Source organism: Gadus morhua, chromosome 19 (genome assembly GCF_902167405.1).
Source record: "Gadus morhua chromosome 19, gadMor3.0, whole genome shotgun sequence".
Lineage (NCBI taxonomy): Eukaryota > Metazoa > Chordata > Actinopteri > Gadiformes > Gadidae > Gadus > Gadus morhua.
This window is the reverse complement of record NC_044066.1, coordinates 6,937,114-6,949,951: the sequence shown is the minus strand read 5'-3', so window position 1 is coordinate 6,949,951 and position 12,838 is coordinate 6,937,114. Positions and strand designations below refer to the sequence as shown.

The 12,838-nt window shown below is 42.9% G+C and overlaps 1 protein-coding gene across 5 annotated transcripts in view; it reads left to right on the top strand.

The window, feature by feature from the left end:
• The window catches only part of si:ch211-196i2.1 (collagen alpha-1(II) chain), an 83,629-nt gene that overhangs the window by 44,929 nt on the left and 25,862 nt on the right, over positions 1-12,838 (top strand). For 2 of the 5 annotated variants that reach the window (XM_030341778.1, XM_030341782.1), the window contains 20 exons: positions 880-987; positions 1,164-1,217; positions 1,574-1,627; positions 2,093-2,137; positions 2,622-2,675; positions 2,924-2,968; positions 3,200-3,253; positions 3,337-3,381; positions 3,566-3,619; positions 3,822-3,866; positions 4,280-4,333; positions 5,244-5,288; positions 5,414-5,467; positions 6,272-6,379; positions 6,858-6,911; positions 7,916-7,969; positions 8,379-8,423; positions 8,951-9,004; positions 10,454-10,498; positions 12,736-12,790. In XM_030341778.1, the coding sequence (XP_030197638.1) occupies positions 880-987; positions 1,164-1,217; positions 1,574-1,627; positions 2,093-2,137; positions 2,622-2,675; positions 2,924-2,968; positions 3,200-3,253; positions 3,337-3,381; positions 3,566-3,619; positions 3,822-3,866; positions 4,280-4,333; positions 5,244-5,288; positions 5,414-5,467; positions 6,272-6,379; positions 6,858-6,911; positions 7,916-7,969; positions 8,379-8,423; positions 8,951-9,004; positions 10,454-10,498; positions 12,736-12,790 (1,126 nt within the window). Of the gene's footprint in view, positions 1-879; positions 988-1,163; positions 1,218-1,573; positions 1,628-2,092; positions 2,138-2,621; positions 2,676-2,923; positions 2,969-3,199; positions 3,254-3,336; positions 3,382-3,565; positions 3,620-3,821; positions 3,867-4,279; positions 4,334-5,243; positions 5,289-5,413; positions 5,468-6,271; positions 6,380-6,857; positions 6,912-7,915; positions 7,970-8,378; positions 8,424-8,950; positions 9,005-10,453; positions 10,499-12,735; positions 12,791-12,838 lie in introns of those variants that run through there. The other 3 variants (XM_030341779.1, XM_030341780.1, XM_030341781.1) reach the window with 3 other exon arrangements.

The window sequence follows — 12,838 nt, the reverse complement described above, 5'->3', positions numbered from 1 at the left end:
TGTCTTGGCACTTAGAAATTGTTTTCTTCGTTGTAAACGGGCAATGGGTTAACCTAGCCATTGTAAGTGCTTGGCACTTGTTCTATGAACATCCTTAGTGTACTAACAGTGATATATTGTTGCTTCTCTTTCTTCTGACAAATGAACATCGCCTTGGAAAGCGTCTGCTAAATGCCCTAAATGTAAATGTAAATGCAGATAAAAAACACTGGAATGTGTTTAATGTCTGGTCCATAACTCATTTTAATGATGTAGTTTCCCCCTAACACACACCGCTTGTCAACTAATTGCACTACACACCCAGAATAAGAAGAGAGAGAAGAAAATATAAAAGTCCTACATACGCCCCAAGGTAGATTACACACAGACCTCCATATAGTCATGCACCGCTACAAGCATCCTTATATCACACACCTTACAAAGGTGCCATTAGACAGGCTGCAACCACCAGCTGAATCAAACAAAAGTGTTGCCAGCCCCCAGTGTTGCTGGTTCTCTCTTCAACTTTTGTCTCATCAAGAACTAAATAATGGCACAATGAGAAAGGAAGACTTAGGCCCAATCCCATTTCTACCCCTTACCCCTTCCCCTTACCCCTTCCCTCTTCCCCTTACCCCTTACCCCTTCAAAACAAGGGGGAGGGGTAAGGGGAAGGGGTAAGGGGTAGAAATGGGATTGGGCCTCAGTTAGACCTAGTAGCTGTTATCCTAGAAACATACCATTGCTTACATATGGACCCTTGTGGTCCCCTTCTGTGACCTTATGGCTCCCGACCCACAGTTTGACACCACTGCTCTGCAGAGTCTGACCCAGAGCGATGAGGGCTGGTGACGACCATCCACTGGAGTACTCTCACAGGGTTTATGTTCTGTGCTCCAGGGTGAACGGGGAAACAGAGGGGCTACAGGCACGCCAGGGATCCCAGGAAAGGATGGGCAGAGTGGGCAGCACGGGCAGCAAGGACCCCCTGGACCTCCAGGACCAAAGGTGGTGGCAAAGAAGCCAACAAACCCAAACGACACAATAATACCACAGTAAAACACATAGGATGTAGACATACATTTTCAGATGCTGGCAAAATCCTTATAACAGTATACACACTAATGACTCATGTATGCTTTCATTGATTCAATATTGACTTTAATTGATTGACTGTTGACCAGGGTCCGCTGGGATACAGAGGAGAACCAGGGACTAAGGGGGAGATGGGCGAGGAGGTAAGAGACTGGATAGATCTGGATCCTAGTTAGATGCATAGATCTGGAAGCATAGAGCCCATCATCACCCCTGCACTATGTACAAGATGGAGAAGAAGGAGATGAGTGTGGAGACGATAGTGTTCCTGCTTGGCAGGATGATGTGTGATGGGGTGTTTGACTCAGATTCTGAAAGGAACTTGATTCAAAGGCCACGTCGTTTACCTTGACAAGGTACTCTTTGATGACACATCATCAAAGGGCTGTATGACACTGTCAGTTGCTTGGGATAAATTAATCAGCTAAATAACTTGGTACTGAATATTATTGTTTTATTAAAAGTGTATTATTTATGATTTTGTCATGCGTTTGCACAGGGTTTGGTTGGCGGGAAAGGACCAAAAGGAGACGTTGGTGAACCTGGCGAGAAGGTGTGTGTGTGTGTGTGTGTGTGTGTGTGTGTGTGTGTGTGTGTGTGTGTGTGTGTGTGTGTGTGTGTGTGTGTGTGTGTGTGTGTGTGTGTGTGTGTGTGTGTGTGTGTGTGTGTGTGAAACAACCAGCTACACCTGTCAATCACTCATGTTTTCGTGAATAAAGCAACTTTACAAATTGACCATCAATCAAATAGAAAACAAAAACACATGAGCGGATTGAATATAAATCTGAGCCAGGCCCTCCCACTAGCTCAAAAAATCTGTATCAGATAAATAGGATGACATGACATCTCATGAAAGTCGCTCTCCATTACAACAGCACCTTGGCTGTACTGCCCCCTAGTGGTCAATATGGGTCCTGCTGCTGCACCAATAGAGATGTGTCCTTTTGTCAGACATATGCCAGTGTGAACTGCAATACATCTATTCACAACTTTTTGAATAATGTTTTTTTCTATGTAGGGTCTGAACGGGTTGAACGGTCGACCAGGACCTGTTGGTCCACCAGTAAGTGGGATATTAACATTCAAAGTCATATCATTTATTGTATTAATGTTACTGTTATATACCCACATACCTATGTGATTTATCCGCATATAGATACTATGATTACATAACCAGGTCACTGAATGCAGTTTGACTGCACAAACAATTACGTAATTAGTTGTGTGCCAGTTCACCAGCTGCTGTAATGGCAATCCCAAATCATCTATTTGTTCCCACACCACACACACATTATATAGTCTCTTCTCCCTCTTAACTACCATGTAGTATTATGTAAAGATGTGTGGAGCTCCATTCCTCACATTGATCTATCTGTGCTGTTTCCCGGGTTGTAAATGATCCCCATTTCTCAACGTACCAAGGAGACCGCCCTAGTGCAGGGCCCAGTACCAACAGTCATATGTATGCGTTTGAAGGGTACATAAATAACAGTGGTGGCAGGGTGTGTTTGGCCTCTGGTCCGCTGACTGTAATGTCTCCTCCTCAGGGTCCCATGGGCGTCCGTGGAGCTGAGGGACTAGAGGGACCCCCTGGTTCTGATGTGAGTGGCCTGGACCTCTTAGTCCTCCTTACTGCTAGTACTAGCACTAACCACTAGTAGTGTAGTGGTTAGGGTGTTAGGCCCAGATTATGTCAGCAGTACACCTGTAGGCATCCTTGAGCAGGATGATCTTACGTCTTATGACCTCAGTCACTCTGAAGGAAAGCTCAATGGCTACAGAGTAAATAGCACTGCCTGCTACTACTGCTTCACATTGCACTCATTCTGCTGCCTGTACTTTGCAACAGGGGGAGACGGGACTGGACGGAGGACCAGGTTTAATAGGACCTCCGGTAAGATGAAGAGATCTTCACATAGGATGAACTGTATGGGGTAGTTTACTTAATTTTTGTTTTATCATTTAACAGGGACTATGCACAACACAGTAGTTGGGGAGTCTTAACTACATAGCTCAGTTTCATCTTTTGTCCCTTGGCAGGAAAACATTTAAAACAATATACATATTCAAATTGCAAATGTGTGTGTGCGTGTGTATGCGCATTTTGTCTATGTGTGCGTCACAGGGTGCAACAGGTGTAACTGGATCAGTTGGTGCTCAAGGAGTTACTGGATCACCGGTAAGAATCGTTGACTCTCTTATATATATATATAAATGTATCTTGGACACATGCATGTATCAAACCTCATGTTTATGTTCCAGGGGGATGTGGGACCTGCCGGCGCTGCCGGCCCCAAAGGACCGCAGGTATGACGACTCCAAGGCCACACACGCACATGCACACACACACACACACACACACACACACACACACACACACACACACACACACACACACACACACACACACACACACACACACACACACACACACACATGAATATCAAAGACAGGCAACAAATACAAACTTCATTCTCTGTTTTTTGACCAGGGCCCCCTAGGCCTAGAAGGACTGACCGGACCCCCTGGATCGCACGGCCCCCAAGTAGGTCTCGTTGTGTGCTTTTGATCAGACGTTTTAATGAGCATAATGTCGGGCCTTGGACAGGTTCTCTGAGTACAGTTTACTGACGGTCTCTCTCCCAGTGACTGGTACAAGCTGTGGGGGTCGCAGATGTTTGGGGGTGGATATTAAACGGAGGGGCCCCTGTTAACTGGCTGTTATGTTGCTGTTGTCGTCTTTATAGGGATGGCGTGGATTTATTGGTCTTCCGGGCCCCAAAGGAAACTCTGTAAGTGATAAAAGTCACATCACGTTTTACATGTATTAATAACAAGCCTCTACTCAGGAGATGATGTAGTAATATGATCCATTGTATATGCGTCTGGATCCCTTGAGTACCATGTCTTCTTTATAAACGTGGTGCAGAATGTTTGACATCATGTTATGTCGTATAATGTATTAATGCCAATGAATTGCAGAAGTCCACTGGTTTCTGGGGTTATAAATCAACCTACAATAGAAAACAATAGGTTGACCCAAATGTCTCCACACTAGACTGTTGAAGGGAACACAGATGTAGGGGTACAGAGGTACAGCGGGGGACACATCCGCTCTAATCGATAGCTCAACAGCGCAGTGCAATGGACGGATTCTCTCGGTCCTTCCTGCCGTTAATGATGACTGGTCTTCATTTCCTGTCAGGGGCCGGCGGGGCCAACGGGGGCCCGCGGGGACCTCGGGTTCGAGGGGCCAGTGGTGAGTTGTGTCTTCCTGTACTGTGTATTTACCTCCTATGCACACACATGTATGTCAATGCATTCACACAAACAGACACACATGTACACACACAAACGCAAAAAACGAACACACGCAAGCGCACACAGGTACACATACAAGCATACTTATGGACAAACGCAGTATGTAGATGTACGGTATGTTCTTAATCATTGTTTGGAAATCATTCTGCCTTAAGCAACACTTAATGTAATACATGTTCCACAGTCTATTCACCCAGTCCTGTATTCATTATTGTAAAAGCATTGTATTTAATAATATAACCATATTTTGTTCAAATGAATCCAAGCATCATACAAAATGACCTAATCTTGATCTGTCCATGTGTAGTGTTGGAGCTATTCAGTTGTAAGATTTAATTATAAAACATTTATTTAGTTTGTTTCCTTAATATCAAGTAATATGATTATTTTATGTTTATTTTCTCGTTTGTATTACAAATTAAAGTTAATTGAAATGATTGGGCAGCTGTGGCGCACCGGGTGTCTAACCTATACATAGAGGTAGGCAGGCATAGGTAAGACAGGCACTGGGAAGGGTCATGGTTTTTTACCAGCTGTACCAGAGAGACAAAGGAAATGAGGTGGCAAGTTCCCACTGTTGCACATATGTTTTGTTTTTGCTTGTAACACCGGAAAAAAAACAACTTCCGAAACTCAAAATCCTGTATGGAGAGTTAACTCTTTGTCCACATTAGATTCGTCCCCCTGGTGCCTCTGTTGCTCTTTTGATTACATTGCTTAGTTTGATTTATTTTCCAGTCATTGTTTTATTGAGGGCAAATCGCCACTATGTGTAGATTAAATTGAACTTGAATCATTTCAACTGAATCCAGTATTCTAAATATTGAAATGTGAAATGTCCGTCTTAGGGTTCCCCAGGGACACAGGGGCTGATGGGTCCTCTCGGTGCCACGGTCAGTACCAAGTGGTGGAAGAAGCACCTCTTCCTTTTGTATTTCTTTATCTACATTATGTGTGCATCAAACCTGCCTTCGACCCCTGAGTGACCTTTGAACTGTGAACTTTACCGCTCTGGCAGGGGAAAAGAGGACCTGATGGAGAGAAGGGGAATCCCGGGTGCAAAGGAGAGAGAGTAGGACATCCTAATTTATTCAGAACTTTATTCATCCCTTTATTTATGGTGCTCATTTTTATGACTCTGAGAGTCAACGTATCTTTTTTAATTGTATCGAAACATGGTTACTATTATTTTTCTGTTAAATATTTCTGTAATGTGTTACTTGTTGTAAAGTTTCTTTCTCTTTCTGTATATTTCTTTCACACCACTTTTACACATTTCTCTCTGTCTATGTATTACTCTTTCTCTATATCTTTTACTCTTTCACACTATTTCTATACATTCCTCTCTTTCTATGTCTCCCTCCTTCTGTTTTTCTCTCTCTCCATGTATTTCTCTCTCTCCATGTATTTCTCTCTCTCCATGTATCTCTCTCTCTCTCTCTCTCTCTCTCTCTCTCTCTCTCTCTCTCCATGTATCTCTCTCTCTCTCTCTCCATGTATCTCTCTCTCTCCATGTATTTCTCTCTCTCCATGTATCTCTCTCTCTCTCCATGTATCTCTCTCTCTCTCTCTCTCTCTCCATGTATTTCTCTCTCTCCATGTATTTCTCTCCTTCCATGTATCTCTCTCTCTCTCTCTCCATGTATCTCTCTCTCTCTCTCTCTCTCCATGTATCCCTCTCTCTCTCTCTCCATGTATCTCTCTCCATGTATCTCTCTCTCTCTCTCTCTCTCTCTCTCTCTCTCTCTCTCTCTCTCTCTCTCTCTCTCTCTCTCTCTCTCTGTCTCTGTCTCTGTCTCTGTCTCTCTCTCTCTCTCTCCATGTATCTCTCTCCATGTATTTCTCTATCTCTCTCTACCTTCCCGGCGTTCCTCAGGGCTTCCAGGGTGTCACAGGTATCGAAGGCCCCCAGGGAGAGAGGGGTCTGACCGGCCTCCCAGGCCTGCCGGGGTTCAGAGGTCAACATGGTGAAGGAGGCATCGAGGTACAGTGACTCACCTTTCCTATACACCGCTGAACAGCGGTATATTAGCGGTATATTCATCAGTGTTATAAGGCTATTGGTATTATATCTTTATCAATGTTTTAAGGCTATTGGAAATATATTTCCATTGCAGGTACCTCTAAACTACATTTTACGTTTTAATTTCATCTAAAAATTCCTAGGTATTTAATAATTGAAAGCATTTAAATTTTCTGTCATATCCTGAAGTCATTTTTAAGGTCAAAAGGGGTTCTTTGCTGCTGCCATTTTTAATGACTTTGATCTGAGTGAGATTTAGGCTGGTAGAAGTCTTGACCTCGAAATGCCAGCTCACAGTGATCCTGCAGCTAAATGTCACGATGCGATGCGGGTTGGCCCTTTATCAGCATCATTTAGTCCTTTAATCTTAAAATAGAACAAAAATGGAACAGGGAACGATTAACTGTATGATTGACTGGTGTTCTGTCCTGTCACTCAGGGAGAGAGTGGAGAGAACGGTCTCCGGGGGAAACCGGGCAGCCGGGGGTCAAAGGTCAGTGATTCCATGGCAGAAATGAACGGGGAAAATATGTCTGTTCATTTAATTTGATGATTAAACTGTCGTTCAGAGCATAGGTGGCAATATTTCAACAAGGCCTGTTTCAATCTATCCAGTTGTCAATCTATCCAGGTCATTTTAGACAGGATGAAAGATTGAAATGGAAAATTATTTAGATTTAGAGTTGACATGTCAATGACAGTTTACATGTATAAAACATGAGTCATACTGTGAGAATGCCAGCGCTGCACTCTGCCTCTCTGGGCTCTTCCAAACCAAGCACTCTGGGATGTTGATGTTGAAGGCCGGTTTATTGTAGAGTTTGCAGACAGTAATACATGTACAGACGGTGGTCCATGTTGCCATGCAGGAGGGACCTCTCCTGAGTGTGTGTGGTGATGGTTTAAGCTGTTGTACATTGAATTCTCAATGCACCCCGGGTGTGCAGCCTCACCCAGCCCCAGAGTCCAATCCGACTGACTCCAGGCAGCTGAGGCTGCTTAAACCAGCCATCTTCCACACACACAAACATTCACTGATCCTTTGGTCCACAAACTTGCATGCAATGGACTATTTACCATTATGGTGGTTTATCAGCCAAAATCTACAATCACAATTGGTGACAATAAAATCGTACTTTAGTAGGTCATTGTGGTTGGAAGAAGTATCTTATTAGTCTGATGTGATGTTTGAGATATTTGTTTAAGATCGCTTGAATACCGGGATGTACCAGAACAAAAGTGTACGCAGCTGTGGCATCAATCGTTGCCATGGTAATGGTTAATGTTGAGTGATCATTAAATGTTATCTCCAACTGTCGTAAACCTGCAGGTGTAAGATGTGATGCGAGTCTAGTTGTTTAGTTACTCATGCTGCGGTTGACCGTCTGTAGACACATCTGTCACTAATAATGTATTCTAGCTCTGCGGTTGTGTGTCATTAGTGTGTTGGACATGTGTATTGAATCAGCTGCCACTGGTGTGTTTACATCCCCAAAGGGAAGCAGAGGACCAGTAGGCCGTCAAGGCAGACATGGACCAAGAGGAGACAAGGTACACAACCATTTACTGATGTCACTGACGCACAAAAGTAGACAATACATCCTTCAAGGAAAGCTTTCTTTCAGATGTTGCACATCTTTGCTTTAAAAAGTCTGAATGGCAGACATCATAAGAAAAAGCGTCGCTACCATTATTTGTGTGCCTATTGCACTCCAAACCATCCCTGAAAGAAGGGATCCCTCTTTTATCTTACTTCCCTTGAATTTGAGAGTGTTTTTGGACCGCTTAGGGTTATGAGTTGTATTATGATGTTGACCTGTAAAGCCCTTTGAGACACTGTAACTTCAGGGCTATACACATAAAACCTGAATTGCCTTATGTGTCACAGTACATGTATTTATTTGTTCTGGTTTTGACTGTTGTTCCTCATGGTTTTGACAACCTCTCCTTTTTCCTCAAGGGACCCCAGGGCCCGAGGGGACCTAGTTGTCAGCCGGGGCCCTCGGTGAGCTACAGATAGTGGGTTACTAACCACCATCTTGGTTTGTGTGGGATTAGACTGTCAGTGTAAAGCCAGGTGTCATTCAATTACATCATTTACATCTTTGATCGTCATTTGACCAAGACAGCCTGGTGATCTTGAACATATGTATTAGAATGTCTGTAGTTCAAATTACAAATGAGAACAAATATTAAGTATAATGATTAATAATAGGTCAAATTAATTTATGTATGATACATGTGATTTGTTGATGAGGAAATGATGATACATGAATTCAAAAATGTCTGCTGTAACAACAACGTGTGTGTGTGTGTGTGTGTGTGTGTGTGTGTGTGTGTGTGTGTGTGTGTGTGTGTGTGTGTGTGTGTGTGTGTGTGTGTGTGTGTGTGTGTGTGTGTGTGTGTGTGTGTGTGTAAGTCACTGTGTGACACTGTTTGTGTGATTGTGTTTGTGATACTCTGCTGTGTTACTGTGTGTGTGTGTGTGTGTGTGTGTGTACGTGCGTGTGTGTGTGTGTGCTCTCTCTACAGGGGTTACCAGGGCTAACTGGGCATAGAGGGGCTGAAGGAAAGCCTGGTACACAGGTTCCCATTCTATATCATTTTATACCATGACCCCCCTGTGACCCCTCATACTGTGACCCCTCATACTGTGACACCTTTCCCAATAACACAACCCCCCTCAGGGCTGCAAGATTATGACAAAATGATAATGCGATATTGTCAGACGTCGATTGAGGTAACTTCTTGTTGCACCTACTGGGTATAAGAAACAAGGGAGCGCTTTGGGTGGCAGTGTCGCGTACTAGACAGACGACACGCGTCAGAACACTCGATTCTAGGTCTTGTTCTGTGTGTGATAAGATTGGTCACAATTAATGGCATGACGATACGTGCCAAGGTTTTGAGCACTGCTGGGAGTTATAGTGAGACGGTGTGGCGGCGACAGTTTGAGTTCATTTGGAAACACAACCTATCTTCATGCATTTTCCCATTACTTTGGGGGTTTTATATGTTTTATTATAATTAATATTGACAGTGCAATATTAATTAACAATATCAGCATATTTTTCAAGGTCGTGCACCCCATGTATGTATATTGTTTCTGTTTCGTTATAACTTTATTTGTACTTTATATTTATTGTGTCTGGCTTGATTTTAATTTATCTTGATTTAACTTTATCTTGATTTATCTAAATTTCATAATTTATCATATTTTGACCATGATATTACAAACTTGGCAGTAAATATACCGCCTTATATGTCAGATGGAACATCGACACCTTCAAAATTACAACATTTTTATAAAATTGACATTTCCATGGATTTTGATCTTCTCACTGGAGGTGGTGCGGTTTTCCTAGATTGTAGAAGTTGATCTGAAATGCTCAGTTCAGACACTTGGGGTCAGTATTTGACTGGTCCAAGGACTACTAGTTCTAAAGCCCTGTATGTGGTAGTAACACAGGCTGATGTTTTCCATCATCTTACTGAGCCTTAGTCTAGTATTGCATTGAATGAGAATATCCCTTATCTCATTAATCTCAATCATCATTATCTGCCTGTTAATTAAAGAATAGATTTCTAAATCTGGAGATTATAGAGCATCATTTGATATCCATTTTTTCTTGTCTGAAATGATTATGTTATCATTTCAGTTGTTTCAACAAAGATCTCCAGAGGCAAGATATAACGATTGTAAATGTTAAATTGTTGACGTTAAGGTAATACATTATAGATTGAGTTTGTGCTCCTTTGTTGTTCACTTATTAAACAGACCTATAGTTAATGCCATTTGTAGCTTCACATACAAGCATTTTCTCTACGTTTACATGTTGAAACTGAATCAACAAAAAACACCTCAGCTTGCTCTCTTGTCATAACAAATAAGGTTACGAGTTATCTTGCTCTTGCAGTAATAATCATTAATTAGCTCCTGGTGGATTGTGTTAACTTTCAGTACATGAAGTAATAATCTTAATAATGTGTATAAATAAATAAATACTGGTTCTGTTCCTTCCCTCTCCTCTTAAGGGCCCTTCTGGAGGAACTGGCAGCAGCGGAGATAGAGGAGCCGCGGTAAGAATCTACCGGGGGGCCCTACGCTTCTAGACGCTGACGTCACCAACGGCTTTTCAGGGGCTGGTTAGAACGTGAGGCTAGGACACCGGCGTACTCAGGAAACATAAATAAAAGCGTTGTTTTCCCAACAATAAAAGATACCAAGTCACCCTGTTTTACAAGGTGTTCCAGGATTACGGGATCGTGCTTATGTTTTAATGGGTTTCTGGGAAACTGCGCTGCTCATTCCAGAGGCTAAAAATAACACACTGATACAAAATAAGATGAGGAACCTACCACCAGTAAGATTTATAGATTTATAGATACCAGGTGTTCTGTTATGTATACATATATAAATATAAACTCTACAGAAATATCTAGAATAGTGTTGGTATACGATCTTCTACTCTCAGATTTACAATATAAATTACATAAACCAGACACATGCTCATAAACACATAAAAGGCACCCCTATGGCTCCGTACATATAGATACAGAATATGGAAACACTCAGAGAGATGCACAGACTAATCCCATCTCACAGCCGTCACGCACAACACACGGGGGCACTCGTCTATGATTAATGTGCTTCCCTCTGTTATGAGGCGCTTGTCTCCGTCACCTTGAGCCCCGCGTTCTTATTAACCTGTCTCGATAAAATACAACAAGGGGGACCATAGCAAGCTGTAGACACGGTGTTTAGCATGTTCAAAGATGAAGCCTATGATAGGAGATCAGAGATGCAGGGCGGCCCCCATATCCATTTCCCTTCCACGTTATGGCAGAGCTTTACTCTGGGCTGTTTTATCCTGCTGCTCATAAAGCCTAAAGCCTCGGCTGCTCCACGAACAAGGTTATTCATTTGTATTATTTATTGGTAACATTATGAGTGCGTCGTTTAGATTCAGACCCATCCAGCACGCCCTGTAGCAAAGTGTTTTCAGTCACATCATATGACTCCACAAAGTGTCATCGATAACCAAGAGGAAGGCACCATGTCAAATGGCGTGCGATTGAACTCTGAATTACCAAGACATTACCCAGAATTACATTTGCTGAAAAACTCAAATTAAATTATATCCAATTAAGCGCCATGGAAACAATTAAATGCTAGATTAAGCAACTGTGGAGAAGTGGGCTCCTCTCATTTAAGCCCAAAAAGAACAGCCTTCTGCACATTTTCCTGCTTACCAGCAAGAAATAAATTCCCCATCCGATTCTCATTTGCATCTTTATGTTTTCTGTTGCTCTCTCTCTCTCTCTCTCTCTCTCTCTCTCTCTCTCTCTCTCTCTCTCTCTCTCTCTCTCTCTCTCTCTCTCTCTCTCCTCTCTCTCTCTCTCTCTCTCCTCTCTCTCTCTCTCTCTCTCTCTCTCTCTCTCTCTCTCTCTCTCTCTCTTTATCTCTCTCTCTCTCTCTCTCTCTCTCTCTCTCTCTCTCTCCTTATACTTTGCCTCTCTGCTCCTACCCTCCCGTGTTCCTTCACTCTCCATCTCTGACCCTTGCTTCCCTTTTCATTTTGTTTCTAGGTCGGATTTCCTCTCGCCCAGTATTTCCCATTCTTATTCTCTTTCAGTTTCACTTCATCATTTTCTCTCCCACTGTTTCTTGTTTCTCCCTACCTCTCTACTGTCTCATTCTCTCTCTCCCTATCCTATCAACTCTCCCCTCTCCACCTCTCTCTTTCTTTATCCTGCTCTTAATTTCTCCCTCTCCCTATCTTTCTCTCCCTCTCTCATTCCCATTCTCTCTCTCTCTAATTCCCTCTGTGTAATGGGCTCAGCCCACCTCTTTCAGCCTCTCAGATCAGTGATGCTCTAGCGGTGGATGGCTCGGCACCCATAAGTGGGTCTCGACTCCCCACCTCTGGAGAATCCCCGATTTGGGGCATTCTGAGTGGGCCAAACCAGACCTTAATCTTTAGAAACAAGTCCATGAATGAAATAATGTTCCTGTATAAATTCATGTTTCAATGGCTTTCTATTTCAATGAGATCAGCCCAAAGGTATCTTTTGGTTTGCTAAATTTACGCATGAAAGCATTGTTGATTACTGCGATATTGGTCAATCATTTATTTTTCTGTTTGTCTCTTATAACTAATGATGCTGGTGAGACCTGAGGCCTGATCCGTTGAGAGCCAACGTCTCACACAGTCCTCTGCTCCAGCTCGTCTGCTCTTCTACATGAAGTTTAGATGTGACTTCCTGTGTTGTATCCTACTGTAACATGTCCTCTGTGTTTGTTCACCCTTTAACAGGGTTCTTCAGGCCTGGCGGGGGGGGAGCGGTGCGGAGGGCCCAGGGGGCTCTACAGTAAGCTATTTAACTGAACCTCACGTGTAACCTCCACCAACTTATGAC